At 41.1% G+C, this 25575-nt stretch overlaps 1 protein-coding gene across 20 annotated transcripts in view; it reads right to left on the bottom strand.

Moving 5' to 3' along the window:
• The window catches only part of LOC137245606 (uncharacterized protein CG5098), a 96252-nt gene that overhangs the window by 50674 nt on the left and 20003 nt on the right, over positions 1-25575 (bottom strand). For 4 of the 20 annotated variants that reach the window (XM_067776541.1, XM_067776532.1, XM_067776537.1 and 1 more), the window contains exons 1-10: positions 24341-24563; positions 23455-23992; positions 16977-17149; positions 16570-16710; positions 8947-9239; positions 7690-8134; positions 7465-7615; positions 6191-7385; positions 4297-5245; positions 436-1908 (exon numbers count right to left, since the gene is read on the bottom strand). In XM_067776541.1, the coding sequence (XP_067632642.1) occupies positions 436-1908; positions 4297-5245; positions 6191-7385; positions 7465-7615; positions 7690-8134; positions 8947-9239; positions 16570-16710; positions 16977-17045 (4716 nt within the window). In that variant the 5' untranslated portion in view covers positions 17046-17149; positions 23455-23992; positions 24341-24563. Of the gene's footprint in view, positions 1-435; positions 1909-4296; positions 5246-6190; positions 7386-7464; positions 7616-7689; positions 8135-8946; positions 9240-16569; positions 16711-16976; positions 17150-17213; positions 17278-23120; positions 23379-23454; positions 23993-24309; positions 24564-25575 lie in introns of those variants that run through there. The other 16 variants (XM_067776535.1, XM_067776534.1, XM_067776538.1 and 13 more) reach the window with 16 other exon arrangements.

The following is a 25575-nucleotide window of genomic DNA, read 5'->3' as shown; positions in this document are numbered from 1 at the left end:
TAATCTATTATTTGAATAGTAGGTTATTATGAACACTCAATTTTACTGCTTTTTTATGAGGTCGCTTTCTTTTCTGTCACTATTTGATTTCAAAATTTTGGATTAATGGCGAAGGGTATTAATAAGCCGCCATGCGGTGCACGTATTAAGATAAATATTTGAAACATTGATGCCAAATCCATATGCCTAAAATACCGAGTAAATTGCTTAAAACCGTTAAAAATCAAGATTTTTTACTCGAAATTGTGGTGTGGTCCAGTAAATATGACTTATATTCGGAATCAGCACATTCCGACAGAAGGGTCCAGTCAAATGTACCGCTTCTTCATCTAATGTACTAATTAAAACATCCCTAACATTAATTAATGTAAATAGACAAGATAATGGATATAATCGAAAGGTGGGGAGGTTATATGGACAAGTATATGTACTCACCCCACCCGCAGTACGTCCTGCGTTTAGTGTCGTTTCTAATATCGTTGCTGCATTTGCTTTAGATGGCATCACTGGCAAATTTCGGGGATGCGTCTTTATCATATCTAAGCGCCTTCGTTTACTTTCAAAAGCCATATCCAAATCAAGGGCGTCAGGTGCTTTTACCGCCGACTTATATTCCTCACAATCGATTGAGACTAGATAGGGTCCAAATAAATCACCCAATCCCAGGCGATGTGGACCTCGCTTACAAAACACACAAATCCACGTTGAATCGGTGGTATCTGCATCGTATTTATTGCTCAGCGTGGATGAGTGTAGACCACGCAAATTCCTTCGATCATGTGCGTAACCAGCGGCGCCTAATGGCTTCTTAACCTGTCTAGCTGCAGCATGCTTCTCATTCACGTCCTCTGCACTCAAAGGAGCATTCACCACGCTTATGCTGCCATCTTTTTTTACTAAAATAAATGGCGATTTAAGTTTTGATTGTTCAGTATTTGCAGCCGCAGTTGATTGTGCTAGAGGCGCTTCATCATCGGATGAGTTCTGCTGGTGCTTCCGTCGTTGTTGCTGCTGTTTCCCTGTAGCTTTTTTCCTACCGCCACTCTTTGTTGTATTCGCCGCACGATTGGCAGACTTGCGCGTTTCTGGCTTTTTACGCGTTTTAGCATTTTTGGGTGTTGCCTTCGTATTGTTGCTACCACTTCCACCGCCACCGGCTGCCTGAGATTTTTGTTCTTTGGCTGTTCTCAGTGTTGCTGCCGCTTTAGCGGCTAATGCTGCAGCTGCTGCAGCAGATGTGCTCGGCTGATCATCATCATCCAAACATGTCATAGAATCTTTACTTATATGACTTTCGCTGTGGGTAGGTGTGCTGTTATTGTTGTTTCTTCTGGCAGCTGCACCCCGTTTGGTACGTTGTGGGCGTATATCAGCCATATAATCAGGATCATCATCATCATCATCTAACAGAAAACGCAAGTTTGATGTATCCATGGCAACTGAGAGGCGTCGTCGAGGCGGTCCACTTCTTCTGCCAGGAGCAACTGTAGGTGTAGGTGTTGGAACTTTCGTGTTTTCTTTACCTTGCTCTTTTACATTATTGTGCGTTTCTGCAAAAGCAGGCGAAGCCGGTGTTTGTATGTTCTCTGGAGTAGAGGGGTTGCGCACTGGACTAGGTAATGTGGATTTTTTGGCGGCCTTAGTCGGTGGTGGGCCGTCAGTACGTACATGAAGTGATCCACTGCTATCGTTAACACTGGCAACTAAAAATTTATTCGAATCCGGCGTTACAGTGGGTGGTGTGGCACTTTGTGGCGTGCTAGTATTGGTGGATAACTCCAGGGCCAAGCTTAAATCGCGTACTACTTCAGTTGTATTAACGGGCACTGGTGAAGCAATGTTCTCGGGTTCTTGAACAATTGGTTCGTCTTCAATACCCGCAAACATCTCTTCCAGTTTATTTTCAACCTGTAAAGAGTTTAAGGTAAGTCAAAGAGAAACTGTGTGCATTTTTTATACTTGAGATGCAAAAAGAAAAGGGAAAGGGAAAGGGAAAGGAAAAGGAGAAAAACAATAAAAATGTCTTTCAAGTCGAGCAAACGGGACGGTCAAAGGGAAAAGAAGAAGAAGTGGGAACAAAGGGGAACAAGGCGGTGTACTTGTAAACAAGATATAATTGCTTTAACCCGGTAACGTAGGATTGTAAAGGTATAGAGGAATGGAGATGGATATTGACAACCTCTTGTCAAAATGATCAACATAGAAAAGGATTGTATTTAGCACGATAACTGGAGTAAAAAATGTTGCACAGATCATATGGCCCAGAATAGATTGGGCAAAAACCAAATATAACAACTTTTACTTTTTCGATTTCGAATGTTTATGAAAACTAAAAAAAAAATGGGTTATATTATTGATTTTATGACGCAAAATAAAAAATTTGGAAAAAAAATGTTGTTGCGACGGGAACTGTTTAATAACCTTTATAGTATATTTCAGCATTCAATTATTTAATGTTCATGACATCTCTCCATAAGCTGGGTATATAATGTTCAGCTTCGCACGAGCTTAGGCTTCCTGACTTTTTAAAATTCTTTATTTTTTTTCTGCTAATATTAAATTTTATTTCGTCGTTAAAGCAAATCAAAGTTAAGAACTCATCTAAATAAAAAATTAAGCAAGAGCTTAAACAAAGATTAATTAAAACATGTAAGGAAGGCTAAGTTCGGGCGTAGCCGAACATTGCATACTCAGCTGAGAGCTTTGGAGACAAAATAAGTGAAAATCACCATGTAGGAAAACGAACCTAGGGTAACCCTGGAATGTGTTTGTACGAATTGGGTATGAAATGAATGGTATTAAAGAGTATTTTAAAAGGGAGTGGGCCATAGTTCTATAGGTGGACGCCTTTTCGAGATATCGACCAAAATGTGGACCAGGGTGACCCACAACATCATCTGTCGGATATCGCTAATTTATATATATATATATGTATAACCGCGAACAGTATTCTTGCCATGATTCCAAGGGCGTTTGATTTCACCCTGCCAAACTTTTTCATTTTCTTCTACTTAATATGGTAGGTGTCACACCCATTTTACAAAGTTTTTTCTAAAGTTATATTTGCGTCAAAAAACCAATCCAATCACCATGTTTCATACCTTTTTTGTATTTGGTATAGAACTATGGCATTTTTTTAATTTTTCGAAATTTTCGATATCGAAAAAGTGGGCGTGGTCATGGTCGGATCGCCTATTTTTAATACCAGTACCATTTTTAATAAAGTGAGTACAGATAACTACGTAAACTAAGTTTAGTAAAAATATATCGATTTGTGCTCAAGTTATCGTGTTCACGGCCGAGCGTGTATAAAAACTGGGCGTAGCTTCAACCAATTTCGCCCATTTTCACAAAGAACAGTTACCGTCATAGAATCTATGCCCCTACCAAATTTCACAAGGATTAGTAAACTTTTGTTCGACTTATGGCATTAAAGGTATTCTAGACAAATTAAATGAAAAAGGGCGGAGCCACGCCCATTTTGAAATTTTCTTTTATTTTTGTATTTTGTTGCACCATAACATTACTGGCATGAATGTTGACATAATTTACTAATATACTGTAAAGATATTCAATTTTTGTTAAAATTTTACTTAAACAAATTTTTTTTAAAGAGTGGGAGTGTTCGTCATCCGATTTCTTATTTAGAGCACATATAGTAATAGTAGTAACGTTCGTGCGAAATTTCATTATGATATCTTCAACGACTGCCAAATTACAGCTTGCAGAACTTTTAAATTACCTTCTTTTTAAAAGTAGGCGTTGCCACGCCCATTGTTCAAAATTTTGATAACTTTCTATTCTGCTTTATCCGTCTTTGGTAATGAATTATCGCACTTTTTCGGTTTTTCGAAATTTTCGATATCGAAAAAGTGGGCGTGGTTACAGTCCGATTTCGTTCATTTTAAATAGCGATCTGAGATGAGTGCCTAGGAACATACATACCAAAATTCAGCAAGATACCTCAAAATTTGCACAAGTTATCGTGTTTACGGACGGACGGACGGACATGGCTAAATGAATTTCTTTTTTCGACCAGTGCTAATATAAGGTCAGTAAAGAGTTTAAAACTTTGTATGGCAAATGTGTTTAGACGGCAATGCAAGTTTAAATTAACTGCATTTCCGTGTTCGGCGAAATTTTATTGTTAATAACTTTGCAATAGCCCGCGAAGGATACCGATTAAAAACAATATATACAACTACAAACAACGCATACCCCGGCAACTACTACTAAAATCTTTCTTAAGTCGCCTTAAGCAACAAAAAATGTATTTGTGCTATAGTTTTACTTTACCTCTTCAAAAGTAGCAGTTACCACGTCTTTTTGTGAATTCAAATTCATTGCTCTGCTATTGCTAAGTTCTTCAAGCAGTTTCGTGTCACTTAGCTCACATTGTATATCTTTCATATCATCTTCTATAACGATAACAGCTGAGGCAATAACATTACGCTGACTTCTAACCACTTTGTCTGTCATAGGCGTTGTGGTTGTTTTCGTACCATTACTACTGTGACTGGAATTGCTGCAACTCGAACTGCTTGTTGAGCTACTGCTGCTATGACTATTACAAGGTGATCTTAATGGGGGCGGTGGTTGTCGTATGTCCATTTCCGTTTCGATTTCCGCCTCATTGATAGTACCAGCAGCGTCATTTTTCCGATCGCTTCTTGGGATAGGCGCTGAAGATTTACTATCATTAGCTGTCTCTGCCTGCTCTAATTCTGATTGCATTAGATCTTTATGCAATTCATCAACAGCCAATGCATTATCACTCATTGCCATACAACGACTGGGTGCATTACCCGCGCCACTAAATGAATTACTTGAACCATTCGAATTGGAATTGTATTCGGCCGCATTGCGTAATTTTAGTGCCTGACGTTGTTTTTTGGTTTTCGGACTTCCACTACTCATAATGCTACTCTCACGTTCGCCTACACTTTTGATACTTGAATTACTATTCGCATCCACACGTTGCGCCAGACTATCAGTTGCTGTGCTTGCAATCATTGCACTAATCTTATCAATTGTCTCCACTTCTGAGTCTACATATGTGTCGGTATTCATACTTGATGCATTTGCAGATGGGTCGGTTAGCGGTACCCGACCATTTTCCATTGTCTGGCTTATTGGCGATGACGGTGTTGAAGCTATAGCCACTTTTTCATGTTGTGCATATCCAGAGCCGAGATTTGCCATTGCTATTGGTGGTGATTTATTTGAATTGCTGGCAGGTGGTTTTCTGTAACGTACAGTTAACGAAAAATTATTAGATGAATGGTACATATGAATCGTCTATTTTCAAAACCGGCCATCTCCAAAATTTAAACTTTTTACGCTAAGTATTACATTATGTTCTGAAACATCTGTATTTAAAATTAAAATAATTTCTTAACAAAACCAGCCATATTCAAGACAAATTATTCTAATTAAATTGCCCTTAGAGTCAAAATCGGCCATCTCCAATGGTGCCTTAATAATTTTTAGATGTAATATACGAAACTGATTGTTTTGTATTAGTAGTATGTATGTATTTATATTATCATCACAACATAAAAATAATAAACACAACTAGTTTTAGTCATTGGTTTCTCAGGAGCAGTTTTTTGCATTTTTCTCAAAAATTACTTGAGTGGAGATAGCCGGTTTTGAAAATAGACGATTGATATGTACGCATATAGAATTTTTAAGTGAAAGCTCTATTGAACTTCCAAAGCAAAGCAATAAAACCTAAGCGTTAATGTACATCCTCCTTTAAATAAATAAATAATACAAGGCACAATAGCCCCCTAGAAGATTTTAGGACGAGTTTCCTTTCCAATTTGCGTCGTGCTCCTTTTCATTTTTTCTGCAAATGTGAGGGATGGGACCTACATGTTAAGAAGCTTTTCATGGCAGAAATACACTTGGAGCGTTTGGCAAATCACTGGCAAGGGGCTACCCCGCTTAAAAAAACATTTTTCTCTAATCAAAAACAATTTTTTCTAATATTTGATGTTACTTTGCCAGGGGATTGAAGCCAGGATCTTCGGCGTGGTAGGCGGAGCACGCCACGATAGCCGCCCTTATCTTTCTCTATATTCTTATCCCTTTATTCATAAAAAATACAAAAGCTGTATAAAGAGTATTTATATGACACCTTCATACAACTTACCAACAATAATTTCATATTTGGAAAACTACTTACGCATCACTTGTTCGTGGTGAAATTCGCCTCGTTTGTTCCGTGGGTGAACATTTTGGACTTCTAGGAATGTTATTATTTGGCAATTGTGGTTGATTTTGTTGAAGCCCATCGCCACCTCTTTCCCGTGATCGTATTAAACTACTCTCAAAATCGACAGCTGCATGCTCAGTAATCGACGTTGACTTTGTTTCGCCAATACGTTTAGGTAAGCGTTGCCTAAAACTAACCCCAGCGCCAATACCTCCACCCCCACCGGTACCTCCACCACCACTACTATTGCTGTTGGAGTCTATCGACTCGCAATGTGACGAAATCGCTTCTGGGGAAGGTGACTCAGCGCTATCAGGTATGCAAGCTACGCTAGGTGCACCACCCCTATTCGGTTCATAAGGATTATTTGAAGCGGTACTTGCAGCTGTTGGCGAAAGACCAGCTATTACAGTGCCATCAGTGTGAGGAGATTTTTTTTTCATATCAGCTGAATGTATATTGTATGCTGAAGAGCTTGATGAGTTGGAAGCAGCAGGCGTCATATCATTCAAATGTGTAAGATTACTAGAATTTGAGTGGTGTTGGTGCGTTGTAGTAGTTGTGGTGGCATTCATAGATTGCTGGTGCATTGGTGGTGATGAGTTCTTTTGCTGTTGATGTGTTGGCAAAGGTTGTTGCTGTTGCTGATGCTGATGTTGCTGATGCTGTAGGTGCATGCGTGGCGATATATGAAGAGAATGTTGTTGCTGATGTTGCGTTTGTTGCATTGTTTGATGCAAGTGTTGTTGTGGCGGTGTAACATGATGTTGCTGATTTTTTTGGGACATTTGTGCTGCTTGCTGTTGTTGTTGCTGTGATGCTGGTTGCGGTAAAAGACTGTGCGAATGTGCATGCGGGTGTGGTGGGTAGTGTAAAGCATGTTGTGGCGGTGGGGGTGCTAAATGTTGTGACATATGCTGCTGCTGCTGAGGGTGTTGTTGATGTGGTGGATAAGCGCCCTGCGTTGGTGGTTGCATTTGATTATAATCCATACCATGTAATGGTCCACCAGTTTGTTGATGCATAACTGGTGATTGTGGTGTAGGTGGAGTGTGAGGCCCATTATGTTTCATTGAAGTTTGTGGATTGTTAAATGCTTGCTGCTGCTGGTGTTGTTGAAGATGTTGATGTTGTTGTTGTGTGTGATAGTTACGCATTGGTGAGTCTTGAAGGTGTAAAGGAAGAAAAAACAGTGATACATTAATTGCCGATATTGATATAAGCGAATGAACTTTCTAACATACGTTTCTTTGGAGAAACTTGCGTTTGCTGCTGATGTTGCTGTTGTGCGTGAGATGGCATCTTATTCGATATAAGCGAAAGATAACCACAATCTTTACCACCCAACTCAACGGGTTTTGTACCGCCACCGCCGCGACCGCCCTTTGACTGCAACTATTTTAATTATTATCAAAATAAAAATAATTTTGTTTTCAATACAAAACAGCCAACCATGAACTTCAGCCTACCTCAGCCTCATAGTTGCACGGTAAATGAGTTACCTTTCCATAGCTGTCCCCCATGTGTGTTGGCGTGTCATTCGAATCGCGCATATATGGATGTACAGGACTTGGTCCACCACCATTATTGCCAGCAGCATTACTCCCGCCGTTACTGCCCGAGCCATTGTTATTACTACCACCAATTCCTGTTGATCCTCCAGAATTACTTCCACCTCCACCACCACCAGCAGGCGGTAGCATACCTTCACAATCATTACCGTTCGTATTCATATACTTGCTGGGGCCTTGGTTTGCAGTTGGTGAAGCTGGCGATTGAGGCGTAGCATTTTGCATGCCATGTGCAGCTGGTGACGACTGTTGTAGCGCTGATAACTGTGAGTGAAGTGCATGTTGTGATTGTTGATGTTGCTGTTGCGCTAAACTAGAAGGTGAATTTGATGATAAATTGTGTCTGTGAAAGAGACCACAAAAAATTAAATATTGTTTGTTAAATTCAACTTACTACTTTCATATAGACCCAGTTGCAGAACTTTTCATCTTCTAATTTGTATTAGTGTAACTCCACATGAGAAGCTAACTCTGTGTTAAAAGGCCGTCCTGCAAGTGGGCCATTGATTTTACAAAATTATTTAATAAAATATTTCATTATTTTCATTTACAAATAATAGATTAATTTTTTGACTGCAACTTTTAATTACTATGCTTGACTAATTAATGCCTCCCAGCGGGTTAGGGGATCAGAATATACCCGCGGTAGGTATGCCTGTCGTAAGAGGCGACTAAAATACTAGATTCAAGTGGCTGTGAAGCGCAACCTTTCAGGTTGCCAGCGGAATATATAGCTTCTCCAAACCCAATTGTCAACCTCACCTATCCGCGGCGAATCCTGTTTCACTAACAGACGAGGCTCTGGCGACCCCAAGCTCCTCATGGAACTTGGGGGTGGGGAGGGAGGGAATGGCCTGAAGGTTTAATGTGGCCACATAAATCGTTCCCGACATGGTCGGGATAGCACCTTAATGGTGCTGTGGTACCGGAGCGTACCGGATCTGTATCCGGCAAAGGGCCAAGACATCGATAACACTCCCCAAAGCCTTCGAGGACCAACCTTATCGCTACAACAACAACAACAACAACAACTAATTAATGCCAAGATAATATAATTATTCTGCTATTCATGAATATTTGTTAATTTTTGCAGTCTTCATAAAAATAATGACTATTAATATTTTATTTTTTTAACTAATACAATATTTAACTCACATTGGATAGCTATTTGGTCCATGTGATTGTTGCTGCTGCTGCTGCTGGTGTTGATGCTGATGAGCTTGTTGCTGCTGTTGATGTGTATGTTGTTGATGTTGATGAGGTGGTGGCCCTGGTGGCTGTAGTGCAGCTGAATGCTTATGACCACCATATTCATGTGGCAGCATACCAGGCCCATGGCCTTTGTTTAGTGGCGAGCTGGAACTACGACTTGACTGCAGTGATAGATCCATCGAGTCGAATGGTGGTAAAAGCGAACGGGGCAGCAAGGAGTTCATCTGATGTTCAAGCTAGAGGGAGTGTGGAGAATATGTGAGTGAATATTTATGTTATGTTAATCAAATATATGTAGACATATATATAACAAGTTAGTAATAGTGAAAGTGAAACATTTGTTTGCATGAAAAGTAGCCCAAGCCGAGTTTAAAATATCTGTTAAAAACATATGTACAATCTTATAGACGTGAGTATGCATCTTTTTAACACGGTTTGCAGTATTTGTAGGTATGTTGTTGCATGGATATTGAACCAAAACATTTTTTCAAAAGACCGAACCAAAGAGGATAAATTATAATTATACATCATAATTTATCCTCTTTGACCGAACCCTAAACAAAAAAGTTATTTTCACGTTATCGAAGTTTGTATCCAAAGCATAAGACATGAACTTTCGAAGTACGAAATGTCTCCCTTTGCAATAAATTTGTATAAAGTTATTTATTATCTTTTTGGTTAACTTTTTTTCACCATTGATTGAAAATTCTATATTGCTCTATAGTTTTCTTGCGCTATTGATCTGTCTCTGAACTTGAACAGATCTAGGGCAGAACCGCAGCATAGAAAAGTGATAGCATTTCTTTTGCTCTGCCTCGAGCCACGTCGTGATTTAGAGCGGAGCGAATGACAATAACAACTCCAAACTAAATGCTATTTGTAGTGGGTCGAGAGGAAAACAAAAATGTATTGATATTTGCTCTATGGGCATTGTTATGCAGAACTTTGTCTTTTATCGCGCTACTACTTATCTACAACAACTTGGATTGCAACGTGGGAACAGAGGTGAGTGACCCGATGCAATAACAATAACAACCAAAACAAGAAGCTAAAACAACAACTTAAGACCGAAAAATAAAACCTTATTTACTTAATTTGCGCTTAACCGTTTAAACGGTTATGACCGACCAACAAGGCAAGCCAGTCGCTTTTTCACTCTACTAACTGGCGCCATTTGGTAACACCAAGGGAATTTAAATCGTTCCTCCTGGTCCTTCTCGCGAAGTGGGGCCGGCCTCTTCTTCTGCTTCTATGGAGGGTTGCGATAAAATTACCATCTTAGCCGGAGCATTATCTTTGATTCGCATAACATGGCCTCACCAACGTAGCCGCTGTTTTTATTCGCTGGACTATGTTGATGTTTGCGTAAATCTCTTACAGCTCATCTTCTTCGATTCTCCCCGTCGCTACCGCGTTGAGGTACGTAAATCTTTCGAAGGAATTTACTTTTCAATTGCCTACCTAGTCCAAAATGGCATTCATTGACGAGAAGGATTCTTCGCTGTCGAAGTCTTTCTATATCGTATTTATGGCTGCCAATAGCTGCGTGGTTGCCAATACGAAAAGGTGTTTTGCTTGATAACAGTAGGTACTCCGTTTTGTCCTCCTTCAACAACAAAAACAAGAGAAAAGCCAAAGTTATGCATAACAATGCCGAAAACAGCAATAAGACTTTTTTTGTCTCGCACAGATAGCACTTCGTTTGGAGTTTCTATTTTGCCATTTACTTACTTACTTGATTGCCGCTTAACCGTCTTAACGGTTATTTTGCCATTTGCTCTGCTTAAAAACACAATGTAGGTAGTAGAAGGGCATAAGAAATGCTATCACTTATCTATGAGAAGAGAAGAGTTTTTAAGTTTTTTTTCATCGTTTATTTGCATGCGTCGATATTGCATATGCGGTCAGTATAGGGGAGACCGGTTGCTACTGAACAGAAGGAGTCAATATTAGTTGTATAGTGAGGTAAGAGAAGGGGTGATACCCCAGCGGGTAAGGGGATCAGAATATACCCGCGGTAGGTATGCCTGTCGTAAGAGGCGACTAAAATACTAGATTCAAGGGGCTGTGTAGCGCAACCCTTTCAGGTTGCCAGCGAAATATATAGCTTCTCCAAACCCAATTGTCAACCTCACCTATCCGTGGCGAATCCTGTTTCACTAACAGACGAGGCTCTGGCTCCTCATGGAACTTGGGGGTGGGGTGGGAGGGATGGCCTGACGGTTTAATGTAACCATATAAATCGTTCCCGAGATGTTCGGGCTAGCACCTTAATGGTGCTGTGTTACCGGAGCGTACCTGATCTGTATCCGGCAAAGGACCATCACATTGATAACACTCCCCAAAGCCTTCGGGGAGTAACCTTATCGCTAAAACAACAACAACAGGAGAAGGGGTGAAGATTTGTTACTCGGATCCCTGGCAGGTTACACGACTTATAATATAATCGCCACTTACCTACTTACTTAACTGGTCCTTCCAACGGAGTAGGGGACGCCCTCTACCTCTGCTTCCATAGGTGGGTTCCGATAGAAACACTTTCTTGGCCGGAGCATCACCTTTCATTCGCATAACATGGCCTAGCCAGCACAGCCGCTGCGTTTTAATTCGCTGGACTATGTTGATGTCTGCGTATAGCTCGTACAGCTCATCATTAAATCTTCTTCGGTACTCGCTATCGCCAACGCGTAGAGGTCCATAAATCTTTCGAAGAACTTTTCTCTCGAACACTCCCAAAGCCACTTCATCTGCTGTTGTCACGGTCCATGCTTCTGTCCCATATAGCAGGACGGATACGATAAGTGACTTGTACAGTATGATTTTCGTTCGCCGAGAGAGGACTTTACTTTTCAATTGCCTACCTAGTCCAAAGTAGCATAATCGCCACTAGGCATAAAAAAAAATGTAAGGCGCGATAACCTCCGAAGAGATTTAAGGCCGAGCTTCTCTTCCAAATTGCGTCGTACACCTTGTTGTTGTTGTTGTAGCAATGCTTCGCCCCACCTAACAGCCGCGACCGATCACAAATTGTCATCAATATCCTCTAACGGGAGTCCAAATAAACTTGCCGTTTCAACAGGGGTGGACCATAAGGAAAGGGGTGTTAGAGGCGTTGGTTCCACATTACAATTAAAGAGATGGTTGGTGTCATGTGGGGACACATTGCAAGCGGGCCATACATTTTGTATGTCGGGGTTGATTCTGGATAGGTAAGAGTGTAACCTGTTACAGTTTCCAGAACGAAGTTGAGCAAGAGTGACACTCGTTTCCCTGGGGAGTATGCGTTCCTCTTCCGCGAGTTTTGGATACTTTTCTTTAAGTACTGGATTTACCGGGCAATTCCCGGCATAAAGGTCCGACGCCTGTTTATGGGGTTCACCAAGGACCTGCTTGTGTTTTTTCGCTACATACGGCTGGGTTCTCGGGTGCCGTATTTCCTCAAAATGCTTACGGAGATGACTTCTTAAGCCCCTAGGCGGTGCTGGTTCATCAATCAGATGTCTGTTGGGATGCTCAGGTTTCTGGGTATTCAACAGGAACTGTTTGGTCAGCATCTCATTTCTCTCCCTGATAGGGAGTATTCTCGCCTCATTATGCAGATGGTGTTCTGGGGACATAAGAAGACAGCCCGTGGCAATTCTGAGAGCAGTATTTTGGCAGGCCTGTTGCTTCTTCCAGTGGGTAATTTTTAGGCTTGGCGACCATATGGGTGACGCGTAGCACGTAATGGGCTGGCCAATTGCTTTGTATGTAGTCATGAGCGTTTTATCTTTTCGCCAGGTACTGCCGGCGAGGGATTTGAGGATTTTGTTACGGCTCTGAATTCTCGGAACAATTGCGGCTGCGTGCTCACCAAAATTTAGATCCTGATCAAACGTCACACCCAAGATTTTGGGGTGTAGGACAGTCGGTAGCGTAGTGCCATCGACGTGGATGTTCAAAATGGTCGACATTTGGGACGTCCATGTTGTAAATAAGGTCGCGGAAGATTTAGTCGGTGATAATGCCAGGTTTCGCGAGGCGAAAAAACTGGAGAAATCAGGGAGGTAGCCGTTTATTTTATAGGCTAGCTGCAAATTTGCTTGGAAATAAGGGAGCAAAATGGCTTCAAGCGTCTTTGCTACTGGCGATAGGAGAGACATCAGACGATACGACTCTCCTATGTTAGCTGATTTCCCAGGCTTTAGTAGCGGGACCACCTTGGCCATTTTCCATTTCTCGGGTATGACAAAGGTGGAAAGAGACAGCTTGAAGACATGCGCTAAATATTTGAAACCCTCTTTCCCTAGGCTTTTAAGCATCGGCATGGCTGGCATAGCCTGGGCCCACTGCTTTGGATGGTTTAGCGCGACCAATGGCGTCCTCAACCTCTTTAGCGGTGATGGTGATTGGTGACGCGCTGAATTTGTGTTTATGTGCGTGTCTATTGGCTCTCCGTCTATCTTTGTCGACCGTAGGATGCATTATATATTGTCGGCAGAAAGCGCTCGCGCATTTTTTCGCATCCGACTGCACTTTGTCGCCAAAGGCGATGGAAACTTTGTCTTTGTGCTTAGTCGGGTTCGATAGGGACTTTACGGTGGACCAAAGTTTACCCACACCGGTAGAGAGGTTACAACCTCTTAGGTGCTCCTCCCATTTCGCCCGCTTGTGTTCGTCCACAAGTAATCTGATGCGTTGGTTTATATCCCTTATTTGGGGGTCGCCTGGATCAAGCTGTCTTATAAGGTCACGTTCTCTCGCTATGTTTGCGGCCTCCGCCGGGAAGTGGGGCCGGATTTCGGGAATTCTCCCGGCGGGAATGAAACGTGCCGAGGAGGATTCAATGACCTTACGGAAGGCACGCTCCCCTTGGCGGGCATCGGTCGGGATAGGGACGGCAGCAAAGCGGTTGTCTGTAAAAGATTTATATTCTTCCCACTTTCCTTTTTTGAAGTTTATGAAATTGCGTTTTTCGGTGACGATGAAGTCGGCGGTACGCTCGAGCGAAATAAGTATAGGCAGGTGGTCGGATGCCAATGTTACCATCGGCTGCCAGTTGACGCAGTTTACGAGTTCTGCGCTCACGATTGAGATATCTGGCGAACTGTGACAGCTTCCTACCATACGTGTGGGGGCGTCTCCGCTTATTGTGCAGAACTTCGTTTCTTCTATTTGATCCGCCAACATCTCGCCCCTACTGTCCGCCCGCAAGATTGAGTGCCATAGATCGTGATGGGCATTGAAATCGCCTAAGATAATGCGATTGTTGCCAGTGAGTAAGGCTCTGATATTAGGGCGGTATCCACTGGGGCAACAGGTGGCAGGAGGGATGTAGATGTTGATAATTTTTAGGTTTGCGTCGCCTGACCTAACAGATAGGCCTTGACGTTCTAAGACATTGTCCCTGCGGTCGATGCCAGGATCAAATATATAATATTGCACAGAGTGGTGTATGATAAACGCGAGGCCGCCTCCATTTCCGCTCTCGCGGTTTTTCCTGTGGACATTATACCCAGAGCAGGTCTGCAATGCAGATCTTGCTGTGAGTTTAGTCTCTTGAATCGCAGCAATGCGGATGTTGTGCCGCTTCATGAAATCGACTATCTCCGTAATCTTCCCAGTTAGTCCATTACAGTTTAACTGCAGAATTCTGAAGTGCATAAGGGGAGACACCGCCACTGTGGGGGTAAGTGACGGGTGACTACGCCTGGATTGTGGAAGGCCAGGACGCAATTGCTGTTGTGGCCCTGGGACTGGGCGTCCTTGGGCAAGCATTGGGGTGCCCGGATGATTTGGGTTTGCGACCTGGCAACATGGCGCGATGAAACCCGTCGGGGGATTGCGGTCGCGGAGACCAGAACATCTAGGAAAGTGGCACCACCCAAGGCAGGAGCTGCATTGGGCGGATGTCGCAAACATATATATTCTGTGCTGGCAGACGGTGCACACGGAGGTAGGGACTAAGAGTCTGTTTCCCTGACCTACTGCTGCCGGAAAAGAGGGGGGGGGGGAGAAGACGGGGGCAGGGGCTGATGCTCAGCATTGCTACCGACTCTATTACGAAGGTAGTAATTATGAGTGGTAGCAGCTGTTTGAGTTGTTGGCGCCATGGGGCGCGAGCAGCAGCGGGAACTTGTTGTGGCTTGCTGAGCAGCGGGGCTGCTGGAAGGTAAAGGGGGGGGGGGGGGGGGGGGCTTAGGCGTAGACTACGGGATGCCCTTGGGCGAGAACAGCAAGGAGCCACAAAAGATTTATAAAAGTTACGTGGACGTCGGGTTTTGGGATCAAGCCCAGAACAACCTGTCCGATGCAACCATCCCTTACACGAGACACACTGAACAGAGTAGGAGCGTCCTAAAAAGATTCTTTTCCGGCAGATGCAGCAAAACCATTTCTCAGGACCGGGGTCAGGAGACGCCGGATTGGATTCGATGCCTTCCCGGAGTAAGAGAATATGGAGCAGTCCTGCTGCAAGGAGCTGCTGGGAGGATGACAATTTGTGGGAGGGACGCAACAAATTAAATGGGGTCACGCTGAAATGACAGTCCTTTGTCGGGAAAAATCCCGAGTCGCTCCGGTACATAGAACCGGCAGCCGTGGGAAGCGTGCGTCGTACTCCTCTTATTTTTTTGTACAAATTGGATGGGACCTACTTGTTTTATGCCTACTCCGAACGGCTCGGAGTGCTTGCCAAATAATGACGATGGGCGACGCCGCTAGAAAAACTTTCTTCTAATTGAAAAAACTGGTTTCTAAATTTTTTGATGTACCTTTGCCCGGGGCATGAGCCCAGGATCTTCGGTGTGGTAGGCGGAGCACGCTACCATCACACCACGCCAGCCGCCAGTAGGCATGCTTGTCCTAAAAGGCTGTTCAAAGGTTTGAGAAGTCTAAACATTTACCAGAAGATGCCGGCTCGGAAGCATACCAGATCCAGGTATATTACCTAAACCTTTGGGAAGATGAATCGGAAAATAGTCAAGAGAAAGGAATGGGTTCAAATTCAATAACAGCATAATAATTAATTCTATAACTTCATTTCACTTCAGGTTAACGCAAGGTTTTTATTATTGCATTAATTTATCTAGATTAGTATTTACCCAAGCCGATTGACGTCGTTCCATAAATAAAAAAAGGAATTAAATTCTGGGACAAGCATCGACTTAAGCTACTTATACGCCATTTTTAAATGTCCGATTAGGCATTTTGCGGACACTTGCTCTTTTGACAATAAAAGTCTTTCAATTAAATTATGGTAACGCGTTTACCAGACCATAAGATGGTAGTTGATTAATTTGTTAAGAAGCTACGTACAACAAATAATAGAAAATAAAAATAATATACAAATTTACGATAAATTTATTTAAATTTAAATTAATTTGTAAATAATTATAATTTGTGTTTATTCTTTAAAAGAGTAAAAAAGGCCAAGCAAATTAAAAAAAAAAAAATATGATAAGAAATCTTTACTTTGACATAAGATCGACAAAAGATAAAGCATTTTAATTATAAAGAAAATAGAAAGTATTCTATTTTATATTGAAATCGTTAAAGCATGTATGGGGATATATTAATTACATTTACATTTTTATGATTGGCCGACATAAAATTATATAGCGAGTCCGGTGGCGGTGCCGGTGTATGCCATGCCGATGGTGAACGCACCATGGAACGCTCGTTGGACATGTGCGCCAATTGTGGCTGTCTTGGTATATATGACGGTATCTGTATTTAAGTACATATATATATATAACAATTAAGAATTATAATGATATAAATAATAATGATTGCCATATATGTTTGTATGTATGTATGTATGTACATATGCATGCATGTTGGTGCATTTCACAAATTAGTAATAATAAATATTATACATATTTCCAAATAATGTTAGTAGTGTAATTTGTTATTGACTTCAAATTAGGAAAATGCAAATGTAAGTAAATATGTATCGTATGTTTGTAAGCAGCTAGAATAAAAAACTAACTTACTTGCAAATGATTCCATGAAGGATTTTGCGTCGGCTGAGTTATGTGTCCATGGGGATTGTTATTAGACATTGCACCTTATTCGTTGTTGTTAATTAGATTTAATGATTCTGGCTGGAATAATGTTTAGTGTTGATATTGTCAATTTGCGAGCATTTATACTTAATTATTTATGCCTGGGGATAAACAAAACAAATTAGGTTTCTTATTAACCAATTTTTATTTTTGAATCTTAATTACTTCTTTTGTTCTTCTCAATGAAATCTGTTTGTTGAACATTGGTTGAAGTTCCTAAACTGAAAAACTTAATCCAAATTGAGTGGTTGACAGGCATCAGTAGAATCAGGATATGTATTATTACTTTATTAATTTCAATAGGAGAGAGAAAAATTCTTCGAAAGATTTATGGCGAGTACCGAAGAAGATTTAACGATTAGCTGTACGAACTATACGCAGACATCAACATAGTCCAGCGAATTAAAACGCAGCGGCTGCGCTGGCTAGGCCATTTTATGCGAATGAAAGATGACGCTCCGGCCAAGAAAGTGTTTCTATCGGAACCCGCCTATGGAAGCAGAGGTAGAGGGCGACCCCCACTCCGTTGGAAGGACCAGGTGGAAAACGATTTAAACTCCCTTGGGGTTACCAATTGGCGCCGGTTGGCAGAGAGAAGGAGCGACTGGCGCGCCTTGTTGGACGGCTATAACCGTTTAAACGGTTAAGCGCCAATTAAGTAAGTACTTTCAATAAGATTACACTTAACCCGCGAAGCTGTGAGCTTCAAACAAAAAGAGTTTAACAATCGGTTTCCGATACTTTCTTCTTCCCAAAGAGTATCCATAATCTCAACCCCGACAAGTAATCACATAGATAAGGTTAGGTTAGTTTAGGTGGTAGCTTACCCTGGTAGGGGAAGCTCAATTGGACATCATGAAGGTCCGTTGTAATACCACAAAAAATAACGGTGACGTATAGCTACTTAGAGAATCGTTAGGTTAAGTTAGGTTAAATTGCGAGGGCTGAGCTGGGCACTATGGTATCAGCTCACTACTTAGGCCACCAATGGGACAATTGTAATACCCTATAGGGTCTCAAAGAGGACCCCTACCCTTCCTAAAGCGGGTCAAACCACTTCGTGGAATTTATATATTTTGCTAGAGCCTTGACTTCATAGCTAGAGACCTCAGCAAGGTCATGAAGAAAAGGTTTACCAAGGATGGCCAACCTATGCCTACTAAGCGCTGGACAATGACAGAGAAGGTGCAGGACACTCTCCTCCTCTCCTGTACATCTGCAGCTGCGACAATAGTCGAAGGTCGTTATCGTTGGTTAGCAACGATATAGTTTTAATAGAACGATCTCGACCTTCTATAAATCCTTCGGAGATCTAACTGAGTCTCGACCGAAATACTTTCGCCTAGTTCTGGCAAAAGCTGAACAATCAAGCAAAGTGACTCGTTGATACCACCACGTCATCCTCTATACAGATGCAGCAGGATGGGGTTTCCAGTATATTGATTCCCATTTGATAATGCCCTGTCAAAACCACAATTACCATTGATAGATGAGGCTTAGTGAATGCAATCATTTCGGCTAACCTCCTGCATTCCACTCCCGGTCAAAAGGACTGCAAGAGGTGGTGTCACCCAAATAGTTCGATGCAATCGCAAGTGAGGTGAGGCAATCCCAGACCACCCTCAATCGCACTATAGTTGAACTCAAGACCTTTATAGCCGCTTGGCTATCAGAGTAGATGTTCAATTCCCTAACCGTAGTAGCACTGGATAGCATTTCAACCGCCTCATCCTTAATCGCAGCAACTTCCGCTTGGAAGACGCTGCAATAATTTGGCAAGTCCCCCACCAAACTTTCCTTCCAGCTTTGATCCATCCGTGGGAAAGTTAACGGCGTTATTTTGGGAGAACACAAAGAAATGTTCTTAGAGGTCTATTTGTATTATCTTCATATGCCATTACCTAGCCTAAACGTGCATTCAAAAGATGCTATGGTCAACATGTCAAGGTATTTCTAAGGAATAACGATATTGTTGTTATTGTATTAACGACGTTTGTGTAACATTAAATAACTGAAGAAGTGGTATCCTTTTTCAAAAATTTAAGCAGCTTTGGTATCATTTTGTTGTTGTTGTTGTTGTTGTAGCAGTGCTTCGCCCCATCCAATAGGTGCGACCGATCACAAATTGTCATCAATGTGCTCTAACGGGAGTCCAAGGAAACTTGGGGGACCATAATGAGAAGGGTGTTAGAGGCGTTGGTTCCACATTACAATTAAATAGATGGTTGGTGTCATGTGGGGGACACATTGCAAGCGGGGCATATATTTTGTATGCCGGGGTTGATTCTGGATATGTAAGAGTTTAACCTGTTACAGTATCCAGATCGAAGTTGAGCTAGAGTGACTCGCTTTTCCCTGGGGAGTGGCGTTCCTCTTCTGCAAGTTTTGGGTACTGTTCCTTGAGTACTGGATTCACCGGGCAATTCCCGGCATAAAGGTCCGACGCCTGTTTGTGGAGTTCACTGAGGACCTGCTTGTGTTCTTTGGCTTCATACGGCTGGGTTCTCAGGTGCCGTATTTCCTCATAATGCTTACGGAGATGACTCCTTAAGCTCCTCGGCGGTGTTGGCTTACAATCAGATGCGTGTTGGGATGCCCAGGATTATGGGTATTCAGCAAGAACTGTTTGGTTAATATCTCATTTCTCTCTCTGATGGGGAGTATTCTCGCCTCATTATGTAGATGGTTTTCTGTGTGTTCAAAATGGTCGATATTTGGGACGTCCATGTTGTAAATAAGGTCGCGGAGGATTTAGTCGAGATCAGGGAGGTAGCCGTTCATTCTGTTGCAAAGCTCATCGATCTGTGGGCCCGGGCCCGTGGCCAGTATTGTGCAGTCATCCGCGTAGGAAACGACAGTAACTCCTTCTGGTGGCGAAGGTAGTTTTGACATGTAGAAGTTAAACAAAAGTGGGGATAGGACACCACCCTGTGGCACACCTTGTTTAATTTTTCTTGGTTTTGATGTTTCGTTTCTGAATTGCACCGATGCCTGCCGGACCACCCAGATAATTTGCGGTCCACCTTTTTGATTTGAGATTTTGTGTAACGTGCCATGGTTGACCGTATCAAAAGCTTTTGATAGCTGTAGCGCAACGAGTACTGTTCTATGGTGGGGTTTTGATTTAAACCGCAATTTATATTTTATAAGGGCCTGAAATATTTCAATGAACTTCCTAATCACATAAAAAGTAGTAATAACTTCAATAATTTTAAAAAAAGTTTATTGGAGCATTGTAAAACCCTTCCAATAAGATAAAGTTTTTTTTCTTTTATTTTTTACATGACATACCGATACTGGAGCGTGAAAAGGGAATGGTAATACTGCCCTGCAAAAATCGCGAGTACCCCATGCATGCATGTATGGAGTACTCGCTATGGACCAACGGAGTGCTCCAAAATTAACCACAAATTATACAAAAAATATGGTCTAATTAACATTGCGATGTCCTAGGACGGGACCATATACTCCAGCTCCGCATTACATCAGAGTAATCCATGGAGTACCCACAGTTCAATAAACATCGTGTAGTGATTACAATCGTTAAAAACGAGCAATGATCGGCTTACAATATGTTCGTGTAGAAACATGAGTTCGACCATTGCTGCATTACAGTGGAGTATAATGGTAAGTACTCCAGTGGACCACATGGTCCAACGATTTTTGCAGGGTGGTAGCAGCAAAATACAATGCACCCGGCCCTAAGGAAAAGAAAATCAGTCGCCACCAGTAACTCCAGACAGTTCCAACAACAAATTTCGCTGGAATTCGGTATTTTCAGCCTATATTTACTGTTGCTGATCGGGATCACTCGCATTCCGACAGCATTAATATAACAATAAAATTATATGATGTGTAACCAAAATAAGGTCAAACAAAAGTTGGAGCAGGGGGGATTGGAAACACGTCCTTTTCAACCTCCCAATATATTTTGAGCTGTGCTGATCGGAGTCTTCATGCGTTCCGACAGCCTCTTTACTAAACAAAGTTGAGGGGTGATTGGGTACACTTCAATTTCCAACATCCAAAGACATGCTTAGCTGTGTTGATCGGAGACCAATACATTCCGACAGCTTAAAATACAAATATAATTGAAAAATATAAGTTCCAAATTTTGTTGCCTTAAGCTGGGAGCCCTGGAGGATTGGAAACGCGTCCTTTCCAACCTTCCTTAAATGACTGGCTCCCAGACTCGTCCGTTTGTTACGCCAGTAAATATGCTGATCGGAATCACATGGCATTCCAACAGCATATTCAATAGAAATAAATGATATAATAATGAATTTTACTTAGTAGTTTAAGTTTTAGGCCTAAACAGCCGTAATAATAAATAAATTTAATTAAATTATCTGGGTGCTAATGGCATTTAGCGCGGTGGTGGTGCTATGGAGTTTTCTAAAGCCATGCTGTTGACAGGATTTGGTCTCATCGTTTTGCATATTCAAGTTTACCTTACCACAAGGTTTTATCGTGCAAGTTTTGAAAAACTTGTTGATTATAATACAACATATATATTTCAAACTTGAAAAGCTCAACCATGAGGAATTTATCATCCACATATGCAGCTCATATAAATAAACACGCGCAAAGTTTAGCCCAAGACATTTAACTGTTGAGCCCTTTAAAGTTGTGTTTTTTGTGAGCGGTTTGAGAAGCGCAAAGGACTATCTGATTTTCTAGAATCTCTTAGCGAAATTAGGCTGTCATTTGTTGGGGCTGGTAAGAGCAACGGCTGCAGAGGCGCGTACACTAATCCACAAGTTGAATTTTAAAGATGTGATAGGCGGAGCCAAGCGTATCATATTGTTACGAATATTAGCAACAATAAGGGGTACTGTCATCTCTAAGCCGATGCTAAGAGTGACTTGTATGCACATCCATAAATCAATCATTATGTATCTACATAAACGAGTCAATCATTATGTCTACACAGATGTACGTACACGTAGCGGAGAAGCAACGCACAAACACATGCAGATATCTTATCTGAGATGCTCCCAAAAGTATGCAGTTGTAATTGTGGAAGTGTCGCTCACAAATACACGCGCATATGAGAAGCTATGCACGTGCATCTGTAGTTATAATTATATGGCAGTACCTAAGTAAATTCTGTAAGCGCCTTGAAGATGTCACGAGAAAATCACAGAGTATAAAAGCACCAACAGTAGAGGCGCGAGAATCAGTTTGATTTAAGCAATCCATCTGTCGAGCAGTAGCAGTGTTATTTTTAAAAAGTACTTTAATAAAGACCATTTTGCATTATTGGATAGTGGTGTTATTTATTTAAGAGTTTAGTGATTCGAACGTTAACAGAAGATTGCAAATAAGGGGAATTGCAATAAATTCGTTACAATATGCTTGAAGATTGGCATGGAAAACGTGGGTTAGTGCTGTTCAGAAAGTTCATGGATAGGCATTTGACAAATGATTTGAAGTTTTGAGGCTGATGAATTTATCTAGCAGAATGTGTTGATAGCACACAATATGGCATTCATGTCTCGCAAAGTTCTGCCAATATCAAGCAACCGCTCCTCTTAATTGTCGACAATTGTTTCTGAAGGTACAAACACAATAACCACAACGGGTTAGGGGGCTTAGAATATACACACGGCAGGTATGCTTGTCGTAAGAGCCGACTTACACCTTAATGGTCCTTGTTACCGGAACGTACCCGATTTATATCCAGCAAAAGACCATCAACATCGATAACTCCCCAAAACTTTAAGGGCGTGTCTTTAAGATTTATGACATATGCAGTAATTTCAAGCTTTTAATTAACAGTTGAATCTTCCTTAAGCGTAAACTAAATGGTCTATCTTATGAATGCTAACCATTTTTTACATAATTTTTTTTTTTTATGTTGTGCCAAGCTATCCACACCGGCACCCCGCTTTTTTACTGTCTTATCAAAATACCAAGGCGGATTTAGTGTTTGGCATATTTACTAAGTGAGCTGATCCAATTTTAAACCAAATAAGTGTTCTACAATTAACCTGCATTAATACTTATATGTATGTATGTATTCCCGATATACATATATTTTGCCTGGAGTTGATTAGAATTTCTACAAACCCATGATGTTTTGTTATGCCAAGATTTAGGAAACTCCTTTAACAAATCCCGTTTGGTTTATTGACCAAGGTGAATGGCGCAGACGGCACTAGCATAGGTTTGTGGCAAGCAGCACACAGTCGAAAAAGCAACACACACAATTACGGGCACCACTTTTTTACAAACACACCACTAAACTTAACTTCTTGGTATTTATCCCGAATTGTGCATCGCTAATATATACTTTTATTTATATTGCTTTACCCAAATTTATGGGCCCTTTTGTAATAAGCAAAATACAAATGCGGATTTCTTAGTGAAATATTTTTTTATCCATACGCCACACTAATCTCACCTATACACAATTATTCTCATATGCTGCTTCCTACTCCGGCAACTTTTTTCAATTTTCCTAATTCCAATTTTGCTTTTGACCGCACTACCGCAACAAAAAGCGAATGCTGATAAAGGAGATATAAGAATATGAATGAGACTGCATTTCAATGAATTTTACACGGCGAATGGCATGACGGTACGATTTCGCGTCGCTACTATTGCTTGTTATGGCTGAAACCGATTTTCAATATTTTATCTCAAATATACATATCTCATTTTAGAAATTTACGAAAATATTGCATAAAACAATTATTTTTTAGGAATGTAGTATTCTACGAAACGTGTGCTAATAAGCTGATTCAATCCACATGATCTCACTTGTCAAAATCACACTTTCTTTTACACGTTTCACTGTTTTCGCATAATTTCTTCTTTTGTACAAATTCTTGTTTACATCGATTTGACAATTTTACATCTCACTCGCACTTGCATGCATCACCTTTAATGTGTCAACATACTTAATTTTCTCAATCATTCTTTTAACGGGTTGCCATTTGCTAAAATAGTTTTTTTAAATACGGCAAAATCTCCCTGTCATTTGGGTAATTTCATGGCGGAACGATACAAGGTGGCAGCATGGGACAGCTGATTATAAACCTTTTTTTATTAGATTTGATCCATCAACTTCCGGCGCAGTACGATTTTGACATTTGTCCATCGAATTTACAAAAACAAAGTACATGCAATTTTTATTTGTTTGTAGGTATGTCATCATGCTGCCACCTTGTATCGTTCCGCCATGGGTAATTTCCTATAACGACGAATTTATGTGCCGCCTGCTTGCTCTCGGTGCACTACTTTTTCAGGTATTTACAAGAGCGCTTCACCAGATTTTCACACGATACCTTTTTCTGCCACCTTTCGTGTTAACAAAAACACCTTTTCACTAAATGCTAGTTTTGCATCAAAGTTTTCACCTCATTTTTACGAACCAAGTATCTTTATTTCTTTACACTATATGCTGGTTTACATCTTCAGAAGAATTTTCAAAAAAACACTTATTCTGAGAGCAATTTGTTAGTTTTCTTAATATTTTTGACGACTCTTTTGCTAACCAAGCACACAATTCTTAAATTCTGTAACCAGTGTTGCTTCTATGAATTTATTTTCATAGGCAGGGCTGCTTTATAAATCCCACCAGGGTTGCTTGTTGGGCATATACCGAATGTAGGTAGCTGAACAGGGATGCCACACTCTCACGGCACAATTAAATTTTTAATATATAAGATATATGCGTTTAACACAAGCTTAGGCAAGGTGCACACGAGGCTACGCGTCATAGAAGCGTACAAGATATTTCATATAGCTACAATTTCTATACGCCTCAAGATCTGCACACGAAGCTACTTTCGAGCGTCGCTACAAAAAGCAAACAATTATTGAAAAAAAATAAAAAATTAATTATCTTCAGCTATATCCGTCCCCGAAACCAAAGGAAAATGGGTATTAAACGTTCTTTGCATCCCCGTGCCTTTGTAAATTATGAAAGGCAATTTTAAACCACCGCGGACTAGAGATAAGGGCGATTTCTAGTTTCCAACACTTTTTAGCCTTTTAAACGCTTCAACAATGTCTAACCAAGCTGTTGTGGTGTTTAATACCCTTTTTCGCTTTGGTAATATACCTTTCACGCACTTTTATTAACTAAAGTAACATTTTTTAACTAATTACACAAATTTCCATACAAAAAAATGTAAACAAACATCTTGTTCTTCCTTTTTTTCAAGCGTACGTACGCTCAGCGACCAACATTGCTGTACGCTTAGCTACACGAAAATTTCATGATTTGTCGCTTTCATGCAGCTGACGCCTCGTATGTAGCTCGCCGTTCAAATACATGTGTTCGGCATCAAAACGTACAAATTTCACTTGCAGCGTCTATGACGCGTAGCCTCGTATGCACCTTGCCTTATGCTTTCCAGCAATAGCCGTGTTTTTTTTTTACATGCGTATACGTTTACGCTTAAACTTTTTATGGACTTCTAAGCGTCAAACTTTAAATACACCTCTGAAATTGCTGCGCATAAAGTTAGTACTACTAATTTTTAATACTCAGATGTAACTGAAATATATGTGTATG

Source organism: Eurosta solidaginis, chromosome 3, assembly GCF_040869045.1.
Source record: "Eurosta solidaginis isolate ZX-2024a chromosome 3, ASM4086904v1, whole genome shotgun sequence".
Classification (NCBI taxonomy): domain Eukaryota; kingdom Metazoa; phylum Arthropoda; class Insecta; order Diptera; family Tephritidae; genus Eurosta; species Eurosta solidaginis.
Note: the sequence above shows the minus strand (reverse complement) of the source record. Positions and strands in the feature narration are given on the sequence as shown.